The 20,012-nt window shown below is 40.0% G+C and overlaps 1 protein-coding gene across 1 annotated transcript in view; it reads right to left on the bottom strand.

Moving 5' to 3' along the window:
• Positions 1 to 379: 379 nt before the first annotated feature.
• The window catches only part of slc6a11a (solute carrier family 6 member 11a), a 34,646-nt gene continuing 15,013 nt past the window's right edge, over positions 380 to 20,012 (bottom strand). The window contains exons 5-13 of the mRNA XM_031568338.2: positions 13,586 to 13,718; positions 13,135 to 13,269; positions 12,934 to 13,037; positions 5,283 to 5,407; positions 4,972 to 5,084; positions 4,530 to 4,872; positions 4,189 to 4,289; positions 3,591 to 3,761; positions 380 to 2,617 (exon numbers count right to left, since the gene is read on the bottom strand). Of these exons, the coding sequence (XP_031424198.1) occupies positions 2,537 to 2,617; positions 3,591 to 3,761; positions 4,189 to 4,289; positions 4,530 to 4,872; positions 4,972 to 5,084; positions 5,283 to 5,407; positions 12,934 to 13,037; positions 13,135 to 13,269; positions 13,586 to 13,718 (1,306 nt within the window). The 3' untranslated portion in view covers positions 380 to 2,536. The remainder of the gene's footprint in view (positions 2,618 to 3,590; positions 3,762 to 4,188; positions 4,290 to 4,529; positions 4,873 to 4,971; positions 5,085 to 5,282; positions 5,408 to 12,933; positions 13,038 to 13,134; positions 13,270 to 13,585; positions 13,719 to 20,012) is intronic.

Here is a 20,012-nt window from a genome sequence, read left to right as displayed (position 1 = left end):
TTTCTGCCAGGAGAGGGCTTTATGTCATCTAAAATTTTGTTTTCTTAGTGCTTAACACAACACTTGAGGTGGTCTGTGAAACCACATAATACAAACCTATTATGGCTGATCTGAAGTGAAGGGCATTGGACATTTCTTCCAGTCTTCTGTATTTTTTACATGTTTCAGTTAAATCCACATCATGTGTTTATGTTGACAAAAGTCTTTAGGGTGAAATTCAAAAGATAAAGCTGTCAGTCTAGGTTGTTTTGGTGATCAACGGGGACCATGGTGTCATTTAAAAGATCTGGTTAATTTGCAGGCCAGCTTTCTAAAGCACCCCCAGTAAACAGACCTGAAATATACATGACAGAATATCATTGACAAGTATGACACAGTATGTTGGATAGCTTTTAATGCTTTTATACCGTATTGTTAACTCTAAACATGTAAGGGTAACATACATATATAATAAAATAGTACTGACTAAGTGGGACTGCCCATGATCATGAAACAGGTTTCTGACATTTTTACAAAAAATTCCCTTTGGTGAATAATTTTGTTTAAGTGTGTGTAATTATGTGTAACATCTGTTTTACCATGTTCACTTAAAATCACTTAAAATGTATCTGATACAAGAAATGTGGAAGAAGAAAGTGGCACAAGGAGGTTAGGAATTAAGAGGAAGTAAGTAATTTTGGCACTGAAAACATTTTTCTGACATTTACAAAAACAGTTCAACTGTTTAAAAAAAAGAAAAGAAAAAAAGAAAAGGATTTGAAAATGTCTGCATACTGTATATAAAATATCCAATCTTTTTTTACTTGGACACACTTTAACCTGTAAGAGATGGAATATTAGGAAATTTGAACACAATTTGAACAACATAAACGGTTCTTGACATACAACAATGTATTTTTTGAGTTCCCCCAAGCCCCTTAAGCACCATTACAGTGATTTGTGGCACATTCTTTGCGCAATTATGAATAAGCCTATTCAATTTCATGAAGATAAGCTATTCACACGAGCAAATATGGACTGCCTTTTTTGTTGAGCAAGCTAATTGGTAGGCTAACATGTTTTTTTTTAGCTTAAGTGGTACTTGAGATACTGCAATGTTTCAGTTATAGGGCCCTCTATGGATGACATTTCACACAATTGTATGTGCTTCCAAGGAATGTGGTTTACATCACAATACATGGGCCATAGAGTCTATAGGGGCCATGCCTTGAAGTTTCATAACTTTAAACGGTTTGACAAGTCAAAATTCCGTTCACACATTTTTATCAGCACGGTCTGGAGGTGAGGGGTGCCAAATTTTGTGACAATCGGATTAAGTGCCTACGCCCAGTTTGTTTTCCCACCCTATTTGAGAAATGGCAGGAAATGTTAGGGGTGGAAATTGGCAGTTGTAGGCCCATTTCATTTGGGAAATTACAAGAAAGAAGTTTTTATCTTACCACTGCGGTTTCTGTGATATAAGCCACTCAAGAATGTTATTATAAGGGTCTGACCACATCGAAAGGATCTCTACAGAGATAAACCTGTGTCTGTTTATCTCAAAAACTCTAAAAAACACTGTAGAAAATGACTGTACAGTCAGTGTTTTACATCTCATTTCTTCCGGTGTCTGATGTAGCCCCCCTTTCAGTGTCTAGTCGATTGGTCTACCGTTTGGTGCTTAAGTAGGCACTCAAAGGAGGGCACCTCCCTTCGAGAATTAACTACAGGCACTGAATGGCAGAAAATGTAAACAAGCTTATTATAGCGCCTCCCTAGACTTGTGCGAAGGTGCTGGAGTGGGCACTCAAAGAAGTCGTGCGGAGGTAATTTACGGAGGTACAATTTTGTGAAATCTTTCCCTGGTCAGGAACCTAAATACAATGTTGGTGCCTGTACGCATACACTGTGTTGCTGCCCAGACACTTTTATGGCAAAAAGAAACAACAGTAATCCTTTCAAAAACAATAGGGTGCCATCTGCTGGGACCCCTAAAAATGATAATGTCAAACCATAAAATTAAGACCCATATCACCTAAAGCTACAAGAAATAAAAACAGCAATTGAAGGAAGTCTGTACTGATAGAAACTGGTACTCTTTCCATCGTCAGTCACAATTGATATTAATTCTCACTACCAGACTTAGAGACTCAGTCAGGCAATGGTGATTGATCAGAAAACAAGGCTTTATCATTGCATCTGCAGGTGGAGAGAGTATGGCTTCACAGGAACATTCACTAGCATCTCTAACTAGTCAAGAAGAGTCTGAGCTTAAGTACCTTAACTGGGAGACTGGCTGAGGGTGTTAATCAATGTACCCATCCTATATGGATATGCAGCCACCCGGGACAAAATGTTACACTAATCAGTGCCGTGTCGATTATTTGGAACAGATGGTTTTCACAGAGAATCTGAAAGATTAACATGTACATGTAGACATCAAGTCTGGGTAAACATCCAACATTCCTCTCAACTTTAACAGAGTTTACACGTGAAAAAAAAAAAAAGATATGTTAGAATAATTCCTGTCTAACTCTAAATCTGATTTACAACTCTTTCACAATGTAGGGTGATGCCGTCTTTCTATCTCTCTGGTCATGGGCAGATCATCTGCAGGGCTGGTGAGCAACTGGAGACGCTAGTTGGGAGAAACAAAAAATCACTTTAGTTTTTTGCAAGTTTACACATGTAGTTACATAGTTCCCTTGACCTACCCATTCACACATGCAATTATGGATTCTCCCCCTACAAAGCAGATGCAATCATGTAAGACCCATATCAATATTATACATCTCCACTGCAATCGTGCTCAACCATCACTTGAATGTGTTCCAAGTCACTTTGAGCCTCTGTTAACCAATCTTATTAACCAATAGTTGTGCAGTGTTTCCTTATGAATCTTAAATATGACTATGGTCTAGAACTAGGTAATGCTATTCAGTCTATTTACGAGGGTAACCTCCTTTCAGCATATGTTTTTTAAGGACAGGTTGCCATTTAGCAGAGCAGCATACAGTAGTTGGACAAGTGTAGCTACACCGCGTAAGGATTGCCCATTTGAAATAAAAAAAATATTGTTTTAACTAATTTTATATTCATTGTCCATTTGCTTATATAGCGCTTGTGAGGAGACCAATTTGAACTTACTTTACATTGGCTCTGACATGTCACAGGACAGACTGCAACATCAGTCTGGCCATTGTTGATGATGATTGCTAAATCAGCCAATTTGGACTATGCTCTGTGTTTGACACCTAGCTATAAATCTAATGGTGATAAAGACTGCAAGAACAAAAATCAGGGGGCTGTGTTTGGACATTGATTGCATTTCAGAGAGGCATGATTCCAGCTTACTGTTATATTAGGGCAATGATAATTGTGTGTCACATGAATGCAGACATATACTTGTTTTAATAATCAGAACAATTGCATGATACATGTCACAGTATTACACTAGGTAAAAAAACTGCTATCCGAAATATAATATGCAGAAATATCATTTTGGCCTAGTAGCTTTTTTTGGGTCATAAAGTATTTAACAAGGAAACCACTGCAAAGAAACCTTCACAAATGCTTCAATACTTTTACTTTCAATCATTCTAGTGATTTACCTGCATAAGTGTCCCTTTAGCATAGTAGAGTCTGTAGAGCATCGTCAGGGGGATCAAAGAGAGTGAGGAAGCTGCCAGGAACCAGCCGAGCCCATACGCCCACCATGGGTAAATATAAGTGTTGTTGAACTTCAGGGGGCTATACCTTAGCAGCGAGAAAGCAAATGTTCCCTTCGAAAAGAAAACAGCAGTTTTATAGTTTCCACTAAATCTTTATGTATTTAACTAGCATCAGGTTTCATCATTTTTTTGTGAGAAGTTGATACAGCCCCCTATGGCCCAGTATATATCGCAACTTCAAAGCATTTTACAACATGTGGGAAATCATAAACTATGTAAGACTTCAGGTGCGCCACCTAAACATTATCTCTCTTTGTAGTAAGAGTTCCTCAGATAAACCACATTTACAAGGCAAGGTTTCTACGCCATGCTTTACAAAGCTTGAAAGGGTTAATGTGACTGGAAAAAGCAAATTAACTCTAATAAAAGTCTAATAAATATGTTCAAATTACATTTTGGAAAAAAATATTACATTCCATCATGCAGTGAATGAAAGGAGCATTTGTTGGTGAGTGAGGGCAGCGGGGAAGAAACTCACTATGCAAATAGTTGGTGTGATATAGAGCCAACAGTACTTGATAAAGGGCCAAGGCCTGTAGCCAATCATATTTTGAAGGTTGCCATAGAAGCGCTCAGCACCTTAGACAGAAGACAGATTGAAATGCAAGGTCAGCAACACTTGATGGCGGATCATCAGGTGGATCTTTTGCGTTTCTAATTGTAATTGTATTAAACAAGTAATATTTGTGAATTTATGAACACAAATCTTGACATGACCACTCAATGTCTTGGCAATGAAAAGGTAGACTGAAATGTTGCCATTTTTACACCATAAACTCTGTGAATAAATAAGGAAGGCACACAATTAGCCATGCTTACCATAAACCCAGCCTATACACACCGACTGGCAAATGGCCAGAAAGAGCAGCGTGGGACCACTGCAGACATAGTGGTCAAACAGCTGTAGGATGTAAAGCCCACCCTGTAGGAAAAAGGGAACAAAGATAAATCTCTCTTGCACAAACTTCACCATAGTACACATACATTTGTCTTGAAACGCTGTATAAAGACAAAGAAATGTCACCTCAGTGACCATAAATAGGCCAAACAGGAAGCTGAGGGAGCACAGTCCCAATAGGAAGAGTTCCCTGCCGTGCTTATGCCTGAGTATGGTAGGAAACCTGTCTGTCAGCGATGTCATGACGCTCTCTAATCCGGCAAACTACAAAGCACAACAGACACAGAAGAGGGACGGTGTGCATGGATATTGGGGAAGTGAGATGTTAGATCACTGAGAGCGCCTGAAAATGATGGTCCTAACCTGGCTGTCCACACCCAAAAGGATGATCATGGTGAAGAAACAAATGGCCCAGAGTTGTGGACAGGGCAGCAAGGTCACAGCCTGAGGGTAAACTATAAACACTAGCCCGGGACCTATGTAGGTAAGGGGTAGCACATGTGCACATGACACAAAACATACAAAACAACCAACGCAAGCAGAAATGCACGCATAAAAGGTGATTCAAGATGACACCTAATTATTATTTATACAGATAAAACATGATTTAGACTGGCCATTTATTAAGCCATTAAGCTTGGATGATCAAAAGAGTAAGTGATTTAAAGTCTTACCAGACTCAGCTACTACAGAGATGTCAACTCCTTGCACCTTGGCCATGTACCCCAGTACAGAGAAAATAGCAAAGCCTGACACAAAGCTGGTTCCACTGTTCAAGATGCAAAGGTAGAAGGAATCTCTGGAAAACATCAGGAAATATCCAAATTATGCATTACAAATAAACAAAATTTTATTTCAACAGTAGAATATATCTTTTAGTACAAAATATTCTTTTTAGATATATTTGACTTAATTCATATAGTGTTTCTATATATCAGTACTCATTCTATATGTAAAGACATAAGCTAGTATGTTTGAAATGTCCACTCACCCGCTATACAGTGCCCTGTCTAGTGAATCAGCTGGAGTGCTGCAAACTGTCCATTTTATTCACTATATAGTGCACTATAAAACCTGATGTACACCACAACAGAGTCTGTCTTTCTCCAGTGTATGACAATTCATTGCAAGGTGAACGAACAGACATTCCTTTTTCTATATGTTAGTCACCAGTAAGGTATATGCCTAAATGATCCTTGAAACTTTACAATTAAGCTATGTCTGAGAACATTTAGAATAGAGTCCACCGGAAATGGTCTTCATTTGTGTACAGTAAAGCAAATCAAGAAAACAATGTGAATGAGTGATGAAAGAAAGCCATATTAAACCTTTGCAAAACATGAAAAATATACACTCAATTTTAGCTAAATATCACGTTTGTTGCCTTGTAATTGGCATTTTAATCATTTTACAGAAGATAAGCAGTTTCATTGGCCTCATGCTATGTTGCTATGTTACCGACATGGAAGGTTTTGTAATGTAGTGTCCAAAATCTCACCTGGTTTTCAATGCCTGGTTCTCTACAGAGTGAAGATTGTTCTGTATAGTGAGTGAGTGGACAAGTGGAGAATCTAAACACAGCTATAGTGATACAGACGGGTGACAAACCCGAATATATGAGTGGAGAAATGTAACAAAAATAGATGCTTCCAAGCATCCAGGGTACAATTAAGCAATTAACATCCAATCATGCCCTATGACATGAATACAAATGCTGAGCAGGCCCAGTTCATGACTTTGGCAAGAAGAAAAGATCTAAGTGATTTTGAAAGAGGGTTCATTGTTGGGGCACCGATGGCAGGAGCTTCAGTCACAAAGACTGCTGAACTGGTGTATCAATATGAACAGTGACTAAAGTGACTCCTGCATTTAGATCTGATGGAGATAATTTCCAAACACTGTTAATGACTTAAGAATATAATAATCAAGTGCTTTGTATTAATATATTCCTTGTATGAATCATGTGCTTATGAAAGCAGGAACATGGCTTTTCTGCGTGTGTGTAACTAAGATTATTAGGTGCCACTTAGTCTGCATATGTACAAGAGCATGTTTAGACCAGAAGTGATAAGAAGGGTCGAACTGTGCTTCTTCCGACCTTGCAAAACTTCCATCCTTGCCTCGGACGTGAGAAATCCACCACGTGATTATCCCTGCTGAACGCTCAACTTCTGTCTATATAAACCTTGTGCGATGTGTTTATCATTGCTTCACTTTCAGCCTTGTGCTGGGAGTGAGCCCGATTGCAATTGTTGTTTGTCTAATAAATATACTTATATGCAGCTCCGGAGTCCTGAGGTAACTAGGGTGAATTTTCACCTATCAAGATCCATGGGAAAGGCATCAGGAAATAAGTTTGGAAAGTGTGGTCGACAGCGCACATTTGATCACCCTGAAGCTTGTGCATTAGTCCGATATGTTAAGGGAAAACAAAAGGGCAACTCTTTCTCAGGTGATTGAGAATGTCAATGCAGGATGTGATCAGCTGTGTCAGTAAGAACAGTCCGTCGACAATTACTTATAGAGGGATATTAATGCACATTTCAGAATTCAGTCGTGCAAAAACCTTAGGCAATAGTCTGCAGAAATGTGAAAAAAAAAGTGACATGGTCAATTGAGTCATCCTTAATCACATTCTCCACAAGTGGGCGAGTGCATGTGTGGTGTACACCAAGAGAACGGTACACACCTGAATACTCGACCCCTACAGTAAGGTGATCCGGTGGCTTTGTTATGCCGGTTTGGGTCTACTTGTCCCCTTAGAGGGAAGGGTCATTGCAAATCAACACAAAGTGGTTCTGAGTGATCACTGTAATCCTATTATGAAACATTTCTTTCCTGATGGGAGTAGACTCTTCCAGGATGACAATGCCCCCATCCACAGGGCACGAGGGCTCACTGAATCGTATGCGATGGCCTTAGTAGTCAACAGATCTCATGGCCTTAGTAGTCAACAGATCTCATGGCCTTAGTAGTCAACAGATCTCATGGCCTTAGTAGTCAACAGATCTCATGGCCTTAGTAGTCAACAGAGCTCAACCCATCTGAGTAACTCTGGGAGAGTTCCATCCCTCCAGTAGTTCCAGAGAGCATCTCACTAACACACCTTATGTTGGTTTTCCTTTAATTTATCACCCGTCTAAATATAGCTACAGTATAGAAATATGTCCCTATAGTAATAGGTAAAGAGGAGGTAAAAGTCCAGTCCTGCACACAAGGTTTCTACAGAAACCACAGCGTTTTGGAGGAAAGTCCAAAGAAGAAGCCTTTGAAGAAACCATTAGTGCAGGATTGGAATTATGTTGACCTCCGCTCTCTCCCCTCTCTCCCCTTCTCCCTCTCTCCCCTCTCTCCCCTTCTCCCTCCTTCCCTCTCTCCCTCTGTTCTATGGTTATCTCAACATGTGTGTTGACTTTAAAGGTGACTGCCAGAGCATATTGACATGTCATGAAAACTGTTCTGTGTGTAAATCTCTGCATGCATATGCCAGTTATTTTCCGTACAACAGTGTTATTACAGCAAAGACCTTTGTGCGCTTGTGAGCTTGATCGGAGCGGTAGGAAACACCAACAGCGTCTCTTTCACAATGAAAAGCTAAAGCAACATGACAGAGCACATCTGTCCTGGTCAACAGATCAAATTAGGTTCAAACTTCACAAGACTGTTGTGATATTAATGAACATCCCTCCTATTTCACTATTTTTATAGAAGCGAAGAAGCTCTAATATGCCCCTGTCCCTATTGATCACTTGAAATCAATGTAATGTTAGTGTAATATAATAGGGTATATAATTGGCTACAGAAAATATTCCCTGTGGAAATTCCCATGAACTTGGCTAGAATTGGTAGAATTATCTTAATAATAATTCAAAAATGCTTCAGAGAAAATAACAAAGAAATTGCAATATTTCTACAGAGGGGAGGGTGATGAAAATGCAGTGTATAAATCTCTGCATATGCCAGTTATTTTCCATTATGTTATTACAGTAAAGACCCTTGTATGCTTGTGATCTTGACCAGAGGGGGAGGGAACACAAACAGTGTCCCCATCACAATGAAGAGCTAAATCAACAGGACCAGACGTATCAGACCTGATCAAAAATGACCTGACCTGATCAAATTAAGCTAACTGTCTGGTCACTGTGGGCACTACTTTACATTCCTCCTATTGAAATATATTTGTCAAATAAAAACAACTCTGATACCACCCTACTCTTACCTACACCTGGTTGCCCTCATCTTCCTCGGCTTCACTCACTGCCACCATTATTTAACACCATTTTATCAGGAATAAAAACATATGGATGCATAACTAACGTTAGTTACAGTAGAGTTACAGCTAACATGACATTTTTCAAGAAGTCCTGTTTGTCTGTTTGTTCAAGTATGTGCCTCTTTACTTGGCCATTCTCATGGCAAAGTTTTAACTAGCAAGCAGTAGGAAATGTAACCTATTAACGTCTATAAGTCTTTTAGGGGCCCTCAACAAGTTAAGGTTAAATGTGGTTTTATAGGAACATAATTGTCTAACTTTAGTTTGCTAGTCAGCTAAGTTGACCTAACTTTGTAAACTATTTTTGCCTTTTTACACTTTAAGATATTTTTTCCCCCACCTTAAGGACACTTATGATTACACAATCACAGCCTGTCAATCAGTTTGTGAGTCTCAGTTTAGAGACTCCTCCAACACCAATTTGTCCTCTTTTTATTTAAGAAATAGTCTTCCTTGTAGTTTATGGTCAGAACCATCATTTAAACTAATCATTTAAATGGCTTCGTATCGACATCAAACAATCCTGAGAGAAATAATGGGACACCGGTGGAGCAAGGGCTTACTCTGATATCACTGTAGCGAATGACACAATGCTGTAACGTTGAATAAACTGCGGTTAATACACGGGTAAGGTCAATGGACTGGTTTGTTTTATAAAATTAGATAAAATACTGTTAATGAGGTTTATATTTGGTGCGGTTAATAGGCGGAGGAAAATGATGTCAGTGGAAAATAGAAAGCAATGAGAATATAAAACAAAATCGTCTTTCGTCTCGATTCACCACAGTATAAGCAGCTGCTGGTTGATTACTTTCGTCTGTTACAGGTTAGCAAAATATTTAAGACATTGCAAAGCAGTGCTGTGTGCTTGTTCTGTGCGTTTTTACTTTTATTATTTTTATTTGTTAGTTTGCACCAGTTTTTTTTTGGTGCAGCTTCTCCTCCTAGCGCTTTTGAGCTATTGACACCGCACCAACTCTGACACGTCCATGCGGATCCGGTGTAGTGCACTCAATATGTCCCCTGTCATTATTATTATTGTTTTCTTATATTTGTCAAGTGAAAAGCACTTCCTGTCCTAACTGGCACTTCGACTAGTGCGTAACTTGCAATTACAGCAGTTACATTTCTGCACTTCTTTCTTTCTTTTTTATTTCATTTTGTTATATTTCTTATGTAAAGTAGTATTTATTTATTGTTACACCAGGTTCTATTGCTCGTAGCTTGAATATTCTCTCCCTTGTACGTCGCTTTGGACAAAAGCGTCTGCTAAATGACTAAATGTAAATGTAAATGTAATGAAAACTACTGTTTCTGTCTCAAACTGTGTGCATAAAAAATTATGCATTTAGGTGTCAGAATTTAAATGAAATTCCCAGGGGAATTTGGGCTAAATCCCGAATGTTTTTAACTCCTAGCAACCCTGGATGTTTTCAACTCCTAGCAACGCTCCTGGTATGAGGAACATGACAATAACAAAACAAATTCTCACGCTCCCAGTGTCCCCATAGAGGTCATACCTCTAACCATGCAGCAATTTCAACTTGAACACAATTAAGGGCCCCAAATGTTTTCAGCTCCTAGCAATGCCCCTGCTCATAAGGAAAGGCAAGGCAGAGCAAGGCAAGTTTATTTATATATATATATAAGGTTTATATACCGTATATTTGGGTGTCATCAGCATAGCTATGATAAGAAATTGTATTGTCTTCAACAATAGGCCTCACTAACAGTAGGACTGATGTTTTGCCTGTATCAGTATTAAGGCGTATGTCACTTAAAACCTTAATGAGAGCTGTTTCTGTGCTGTGATTAGCATAGAAACCTGACTGAAAGTTGTTAAAATAGCCATTGGACATCAGGAAGGTGGTTAGTTGATTAAAATCTACCTTTTCAATGATTTTGACAACAAATAGTAGATTGAATACGGTCCGGTAATTGTTTAGTGTGGAAGCATCTAGAATATTCTTTTTAAGTAGGGGTTTTATAACAGCTGTTTTTAGGGACTTTGGAAATGTTCCTGCTAAGAGGTGATTTTGTGCCGTTTTCTTTCAAACAAAGGGGGAAGGGGGGAAGTTAGTTAACTTCTCGACTGTTGTGAATAGCACACAAGTTTTGTTTATATTTCTACTGACGATGTTAGAGAAGAAAGACTGTCTTGGATTGGGTATCGGGCTAGAACAAGACAGCTTGCCAATCAACAGCAGCCTCTCCATGCTTTCTTAACTTAAGATAATGGGCTGGGCATGGTGACAAGGAGTCTAGGGAGAGGGCATTCCAGCCGTGTCCTTGTTCTCACTCCAGTGGATGTGGTTGGGCATTCTCCCTGTTTCAGTTCGTCAGGGCATTTGCTTTGGTTCCACGGAGTTCTTGTAATTCTTGTTCTAGTGTCTTGGTGTTTTCCCTCTTGTTCACTCTGTATGGTAGCCGAGGGCCTATCAGAGGGCCCCAAGGTCATTGGGTGATGTAGAGAGAAAAAGATAGTTGTCGCTCAAAACTTTGGTCCCTATCCAGCTGTGTTTATGTGCTATTTGATCTGAAATATTCACTGCGATTTTTAGAATAGGTTGAAATTGTCTGAAAAATTCATACCAAATGAAAAACACATTTTTGCAATCCGGGTGTTTAAACTAAGCTGTCCAGAAAACACAAAACGTCACCATGCAGGGAGTGGACCACTGAGAAAAGTATGTTTTCCTGTTTTAGTTAGTGCATAGAAAACATCCTCAAAATCTTCTTGGAGGTAATGCTGTTCTTTGTAAACATAATTTGCACCAACATGCTGCGTCCGATAGTTTTGTTTTTACACTATTTCTGAAAGGTTTTTTTGTGTCAGAGAGAGCTGCATTTGGCAGGCAGCATGTAACCACCCCTTCTTCATGTACATGTCTAACAACAGATTTACCAAGAATGAGGGCTGTGGGTTGAACAGGTGTTAAGAGACACCTTTCTGGTGTTGTGGTTTGGTCTTTCTCCTTCCAGTCTCTATCCTGGGGAATTCCTCTTCCAAGTCTCTGAGGCATTCAAGTCAGTTGTGCAGCCTTATGGGTTGAGGGTTTCCCCTGGGACTACCAGCACTGCTGTAGTTTGCAGATATATGGCTATATTGCTGCTGGGGTTTACAGGTCTGGCTACATCTGAGTTTACCTGTGTCAAAGCTGTTGCTGACCTTTTTTGCGTTTTGTTTTTAGGGTCTGGCACCTTGCCTGTGCGAACGGTCTGTACCCACATTTGGGTTTGTTAGGTTGATGTACTCCATTGGCAGTGATATCAGCATGTTGGGGTAGATTCTCTGCATTTCCTGAGAGAACTGTTGCTGTACTCACTTTGTGTGATGCATCTCGTGGTTCATCCCTCTTTGATAAAATGACATCGACCTTTGATTCCAAAATGGTAATCCTCTATAGTAGCTAAGCGCATTTTCCACAGCGGCTGGATCCTCGGGTGAAGGAACGCATTTTGTTTTGTTCTAGGTCCTAGGTGACTTGCTTGCAAGTTGTTGCCAATTGTCTCAGCTAACTCCTGTTTAGTTATCTTATTTTAAAACTAGCCACTTATATTCAATTTTAATATGCACTGGTTTCACCAACTTTGTTATATTAATGTATGACAATGAAAATGAAAGAATTTAGAAAGAATATAAATGACAGAAAAAGGAAAGGTCAAGCAGTAGCATTGTGAAAAGACTACTCTCTTGAGATCATGAAGTAAACATTAGTGCTTGATGGCAATGTTTGGGTCCTGTATTTTTTTGCTGATATTATGGTGAAGTTATCTAAAAGATGAGTGTTAGATGTTTGGACAGGGGTGCAGATTTCAGTTGCTATAGGCACTTTTTATACCCCTGCCCCTTGCCCAGCTTTAATCCAAAGGAATGTTTGCAGACAACACAACACACACATATGTGGCCCACCAACTCCCAGCTCAAATCTTAAGCAATGGTTGGGTGGAATTTCAATGTTTCTAGGTTTCTTGAAATACACCCCAGAGATTGGAGAGGAAACACAGTCTGAGTATGAGTCTGGGTTTGGATCTACATGCTGGTTACTCACTTGTAACAATCGTTGTTGTACTTGTTGTAACTCCCCAGGGACGTTAAGTACCCAAGGCATATGGCGTATGAGAAAAATATTTGTGTCCCAGCATCCATCCAAACCTGGGAGAGGGAAATCAAGACCAAGTTCTTCTACTGAGTGTCTATGGTGGGACAGGAAATGACAAATTCTAGAATAATCCATCTCTCAGATGCTTACCTGTGGATCTGCTAGTCGAGCTGGTACTGGGTTCAAGTAAAAGAAGATGCCATCAGCAGCTCCAGGCAGAGTGATGCCACGGATAAAAAGCACCACCATCATGACATAGGGGAATGTTGCAGTGAAATATGCAACCTGCTCACAGAAAACAAAAAGCATTTGCATAAGCACAGGGAGTTAGATTTAGCAGGTCAGTTTGTAGTTTTGCAAAGATGCAGTCTGCAACTTTTTCTGAGGAAGTCACAATGGTCACGTAAATGGTACCTGTTCCCAAAAATTTAATCCTTGATAAACTTCTTATACCCTTGCCCCAAATAGCCTACTGTGAGCTTTTGAAAGGTTCATTCTAAAAAAAAATTAAATTTACCTAAATGGGTTCATTTTGTGGCTACCAACCAATCTCCCCAAGACAGCTTAAGTAGTCTTTGCATTGCAAGGTGGACCTCAGTACCTTGCCAGTAGACTTGATTCCCTTCCAGATACAGAAGTAAACGATGGTCCAGGCCAAGAGAAGGCAAAGAGCTAGATCCCATTGAATGCCTCCAAGTTTGTCAATTCCAGTGGAAAGCTTAAGAACTTTGTACCTGTGTGCAAGATCACAAAAGAAAGCTTAGTGACATTACACAGTCTAAACAGCCAGGGTTTACCAAAGCAAATGTACTGTACACATATAAATTCTGGGCAGTGCAATAACCATATAAGCTATTGATACATAAATACAAAGACATTTGTGTGAATTGTTTGATATGAAAAGCTGAACAGATTACTAACATGCTCATATACCTACGGTCAGTCCTCCTGAACTCTTAAACTGAAAAATGTTACCAACTCTTATTTCCCAAATTATTCATTTATAAAACGCCTTTATAAACATTTGCAGAACAAGTAGAAGACAGGTTGACCAGAGGGCTGTACTACAAAAGAGAGTTTAACCTACTCAAATTGAACTCTGGGTTGTCAATGGAACTCAGGGTTGACCAACTCTGATTGCCTATGTTGACCTAGTGGCCTAGTGTTGGCCAACGGATCGAAAACCTGGTTAACTGAACAGGATTATTTAACTGAGTCGATCGAATCGGGTGGCAACAGCAAATAAATTCGATCTTTGTCAAATTTGTTTGTTTTCTTTCATCATCTATCCCAGTATGGCGCAAATGCATAGCCTCTAGTTTGGAGTGCAGTCATGAAGAAAATCCATGTCAAGCTACTGTGTTGATGTGGGCTGAATGTCCCTTTCTTTCGTCACGGCTTTCTGCGACACCACTAGGCTAATTGATGTAGTTGTACATGGGGAGAGTATCAACTGAAACTTCTTTCTACTGGGAGGAGATGTTTTAAAATAGTCTGAGTTGGCTGTGAAGGGGAAGTGAGTGTGACGCTTAGGGTGCTTTCAGTCTAGAGCTTTTAGTGTAGACTGGGGTCCGCTTGAGAGTGTTAGATTGTTTCATTGATGTGAAAGCTGTTTTCTGAATGTGTGCGCAAGGGACTGAAAGGAATTATTTCTATATCCCAAATGTATCGGAGACTCAGTCAGATTGTGATGAAAAACCAAATCCAGGTTTATTCTTTCAGTGGCGCGCACCAGAGGAGGAAAGAGAGTTAGATTTCACTGAGTGTGTGTTCCACCTAAATCTCCTTCACTGAGTGTCTTTTGGGAAAGCACAGAATTTAAGCTGTGTGCATGCCAGGGGGGGTGGATCCCTAAATGCTAATTATTATATGTCTCTAGTCAGGGGGGGAAGCTGTGAGGGCTTCTCACACCTCATGTAGGCCAGGAACAGAATACACATGAGAAGTTTTTACAACTCATGAAATCCAAAGAACACTAAAATGACCACTAGGTCAGATATATTGAATTATTGACTATGGAATATATTTATTAAACTAACTATCAAATGTCGGTCCCTTCAGGACCGTAGCCTAGCTCCAGAAATCCTGAACCTCGAATCCTCCAGAAAACGGGGGTCTGGGGTATGGTTCACCTGAACTCTAGTGCCGTTTGTATTTTAAAAGCTATCTGATCTAAAACCGGGAAGTAAAAACTATGTATGACCAATATATCCAAATTCTCCCACAATAAATAAATCACAGTGAAATGTAAAATAATTTCTTAACAAGTGATTTTCTAAAACGCTAACAGGCTTACAAATAGTGACTAGAGGACAGTTAATGTTGCATCGCAAGTCATGCTTAGAGGGTAGTTATGCTCTGCAAGCAAAGATGCAAATTCATCTCGCATTGCCGCTTGTCTCCGCAGAAACCTCCTTATCCGAGAAGGTATAAATAGAAGATATTTGGTATACTAAATAGAAGATGGCAGCACATTCGTGTTTGGCATCATTTTAATGTTCTCATTGGGAGGAGTGCCAAGGGTCTCAGTTGTGGGTAAATCTTACGGTTAAGGTTAATCTTAATATAAGGTTTCCAGAAGCATGGGAACATGTTGGTCCTCAGTCTGCAGTGACCCACCCAGCTGGAGTCTGGTATAGCCAACCATATCAGGGGTTGCCAGGGGCCCCCATATATGCAGGGCAGATGGAGAACAGGAAAACAAGCCACTCATGGACTCATAGACTCACAACTCTTTACAAGGCCTCCCTGCACACACAAACTGAGTTTGTAAATACTGAACATTTTCATCTGTATCAGCCAACGCCTTCATACACACCTATGGTAAACTAATCACAGCTACAGATACAAAAGCCCCATATATTGACATAATCTACCTGCAGTATTGGAGAGTAGTGAAGTACATGTACTAAACTACATGTTGCTGTAGCTTGCTGGTAGTTCAACTGCATTCATATTTGCATGGTGATTCAAGTAGTTTTTTTTGCCATTTTTGTGCAGTTAACTACTGAAACTACAAACAATTAATGCTGTAAAACCATGCAATCGCTTCCTCGGCTACAACAAACCACTCCTTGTGACGCAAGCATTTCACTGAGATTGTCATTTCCATTAATGTCGAGCCCTAGCAATAATTATGTTTGTCAAAACTCATGCTTGCAAACCAATGTACGTTAGTTACGTTTCTGATGTGTAAGTCTGTAACGTTTCTGAAAGGCCACAAGTTTCTGTCATTGGAAACATTCAACCAACTGCATTACAAAAACAAGCATTTGACTACACGTTTTGTAGGGCTACATGATTTGTTTTAAGCTTGCTATCTTCCACAAGCTCGCTTGTGTTTCATGAACTAACACATCAATAAATCCACTGAAAACCTATATGAAATTTATAACAGTAAACTGCAGAAACTGTAATACATTTCCAATGTATGAATATGCTGTATAAGGCTACGGTAATTCGTTAAGGATGACAGAGATGTGGAAAAAGCTGTGACTCCTGTAAAAACTAAAGCATTCAAAGGCTGATAATCTTTCAATATAATATGGTTAAGATATATGCGTCATCCTATTGCAAAAAATGTAATTGGGCCATAATATTGTGACAGAAACATTTACCCCCAGGAGTCTTGGGATAGATGCAGTCACTTTTGGGGTTCTGACAAGCTGTTTTCATATTTTTGGGAAATTTAAGCAACTTAAATAGTGGTTCTAAATGTATTTGTTTGAATTCTGCAGATGTTTAGGTACAATAATATGTATGTAGTATGAATGTCATATTTCTACTCTAAAATCCCTATCAAATAATCATACTGTAGTAGTATTATAGTAGTTATTTTCTTTAACAATGCACAACATCACCCCTTTCAAAGTGAATGGGAAGGGTCTCCATTGAAGCCTCCAATGAGTATGTGTGAGTGCCCCATTATAGGCATTTTTTGTCTGAGATAGCATGTCGCTGCCTGTCCCTGCTTCGACTGTTGGACACATTTTGCCTGTGGCAGTTGAAGGCAGTTTGAATTCGAGGAAAAGCTTGACTCACCTGTGGTATTTAGACTTACATGGCAACTCTCCAACCACTTTGTGCCGACATGACATATAGATTGCCTACTGTCACAATATATCAACACGTGATGCAATAAGATAAATTAATTTATTTGGATTGACAGCAAATAGCACAGTAGTTAATGGACCAAATAAGAAAAACACCTGTATGGCCCATCCTACAGGATTTACGAGGACGGGTGTTCAGGTAAAACCATGATACAACTGAGTAGGCTACAAAATGTAACCAGACTTTTATTGGGAAAAAGGGTATTCCAAAACTGAAGATCCCTGATCACTACCAGCCCTCAGAAACCCTTAGAATCTGAATCTGAAAATCTCGCTGCAGGGGCATAACTAAAAATTCTGTCAGGGGGCCCAGAGTTCTTGTCCCCTGTGCCTTGTCACTGACACACACACACCAGCTAGACATTCAAGGACATATAGGATCACACATATGGTGTAAAACATACATTTAAAGCATGTTTATATAATAATTCTAGCCACTAGCTCTAGACCACTTGCATATATCTATTTGTGTATTGCTCTTTGATAGAGATCATTTTGAATCACTGTTAATGAATCAAGTGCCTTGTATTAATAATTACCTTGTATGAATCATGTGCTTATGTAAGCAGGAACATGGCTTTTCTGTGTTTCTGTGTGTGTGTATCTTAGATTATTAGGTGCCACTTAGTCTGCATATGTACAAGAACATGTTTGAACCATAGGTGATAAGAAGGGTCGAACTGACATCTTTACAAGACAGAAAGCATAGTAAGATATCTTCGGACGTCAGAGACCCAACACGTGGTTATCCCTGCTGACAAATTGTTTTGGCGTCAGAGAACGCTAAACTTGTTTATAAACCTTGTGTGATGTGTTTAATATTGCTTCTCTCTCGTCTGCTGCAGTCTGGGAGTAAGCCCGGGCTCCCTCTCTCTCTGAGAGAAGGCCCGTGCTTCTCTCTGACCTGCCAGGACGTGGGTGAGCCCAACAAGCTTGTTGTTGTTGTCTAATAAATATACTTATATTCAACTCCGGAGTCCTGAGCAGGGGCGTAACTATAGGAGGTGCAGCAGGTGCGGCTGCACCTGGGCCCATGGGGTGTCGGGGCCCGTAGCCGGGCCTAAAGATATACAAACGTGTCTCGACGGGCCCCCCCAGTACTGCGTCAAATTTTAGCCTGTCAGATATGCTTGTGTTCAAAGACAAGCTGTTTATATAGTAATGGCAGTGTCTAATGCTATATATGCTCTTAAAAAGGCAAACTTATCTCCGTCATGGTTTTTATCATTTTTTGGGGAAAAGTAGCAATTTATAACAAAATCATATGCTTATCCTACATACACTATACGATAGAAACTATCAAAAAACTATTTAATGAAATGAATAAGTTCTTTTTTTCTTTGGTATTTTTGTGATTAGCAATGATGATTGCTAGGTAATGTGTGTGTTGTTGTCCAATGTTAAGTCTCTATTTGATCATGTGACAATACAATACGCTATAGTTAAACCAATTTGACGGTCACGACAACCTAGTTCATTGAGCACAGCACAACTTTACTCGTAACAATGCTTTTTAAAGCAGCACTAAGGAGTTTTTGGCTTGGAGCTCCCCCTAGCGGCGAAACCTGTTGAAATGTGCTTTCCTCGTTTATGACAAACTAGTGAGTCAACAACTTTGCTAACACAGTCAAATATCAAGCAAGTGCAAGACAAGACAAAGCAGGACAGCAAATAAACTACTTACTAATCCAGCAGAAAGATGGCTAGCTTTAAATCGAATTCGCTACCCGATCCTAGTCGCGCATGCACAGACAGAACGGACCGAGTGGCTCCAGAAATCCTACAGACCGCAGTAATTTCCCTACAGACTCCCGATGGCAATGGCGGAGAGGCCATTCTCCATATTAAAAGTAATTGTAGCGGCACAATTTTTTTCAAGCTGTTATTTTAAGGCAGAATTGTTACATAGTGTTACTTTAAGCAAAGAGTGGAAGTAGAAAAAGGCAAGAGAAAAAAGAGCAGGAGGAGAAGGCGGCAAAGCTGCCTAAATTAGATTATTTTGGCTTTTTAACTAGCCCGTCAACTAGTCTCCAGCCCACAGAGTCCACAACGGACAACCCCCCTGCTAGCAGCAGTGCAGCAGTTCAGCTGGGATCAGCATCGCTGCCCTCAGTGGTGTGTCAGGAACCATGCATCAGGTAACCTACGGCTATTGTGATAGATATACATTTCAAGACAAGTTATAGCCTACATACATTATGGTAGGGCAGGATTACTAGGCTACAAGTTGGGTAAATAGTGGTCGCTATTATTATTACTTTCTAACCATTTTTACTGTAAGAAATGTTCCCGTTGAGAGTCAAACAAGACTTAGTTCATTGTGTACACACCCATTGCTTCTGAAATATGTAAGGTTGATTAATTATTAACACTATTTATATCGATAACAAACATCTTTGATCAGCGTTTTTTTAGACGCGGGTGGGGAAGTAGGGAACGTTTTTTTTTTTTTGCGTTCACTAGGGGGGCCCGTTATAATATCTTGCACTTGGGCCCGTCGTTACTACGTTACACCACTGGTCCTGAGGTAACTTGAGTGAATTTTCACCCAACATAATTGGGGGCATCATCCGAGATTCCAACATCCTGATCGACTCTTCGTGCTGGGCTAATCATCAGGACCTCAACCGTACACGGGTCGAGTATGGGACTCCTTTTTCTAAAGACCTCTGCCTTCAATTGGAAGGAGGCCAGGCCCTGCCAATGAGGAGAGCCGAGGGTGAAGGAATCGAACAGGACTGGGGAGTTGGACTCCGAGCTGTGTGTGAGTATATTGTTTGTTTGTGAATTTTCACCTAACACTCTTAAGGGTAAAGCCTGGAGCGGCAGGTGCAGATGCTTACTTGGTCCAGGTTTTAGGGCCCTGTGACCTCTGGCCCGCGCGGCAGTTCAGGCCAGAGAACGAGCAAGAATTAA

The sequence above is a fragment of the Clupea harengus genome, chromosome 5 (genome assembly GCF_900700415.2).
Source record: "Clupea harengus chromosome 5, Ch_v2.0.2, whole genome shotgun sequence".
Lineage (NCBI taxonomy): Eukaryota > Metazoa > Chordata > Actinopteri > Clupeiformes > Clupeidae > Clupea > Clupea harengus.
This window is presented reverse-complemented; position numbering and strand designations above follow the sequence as displayed.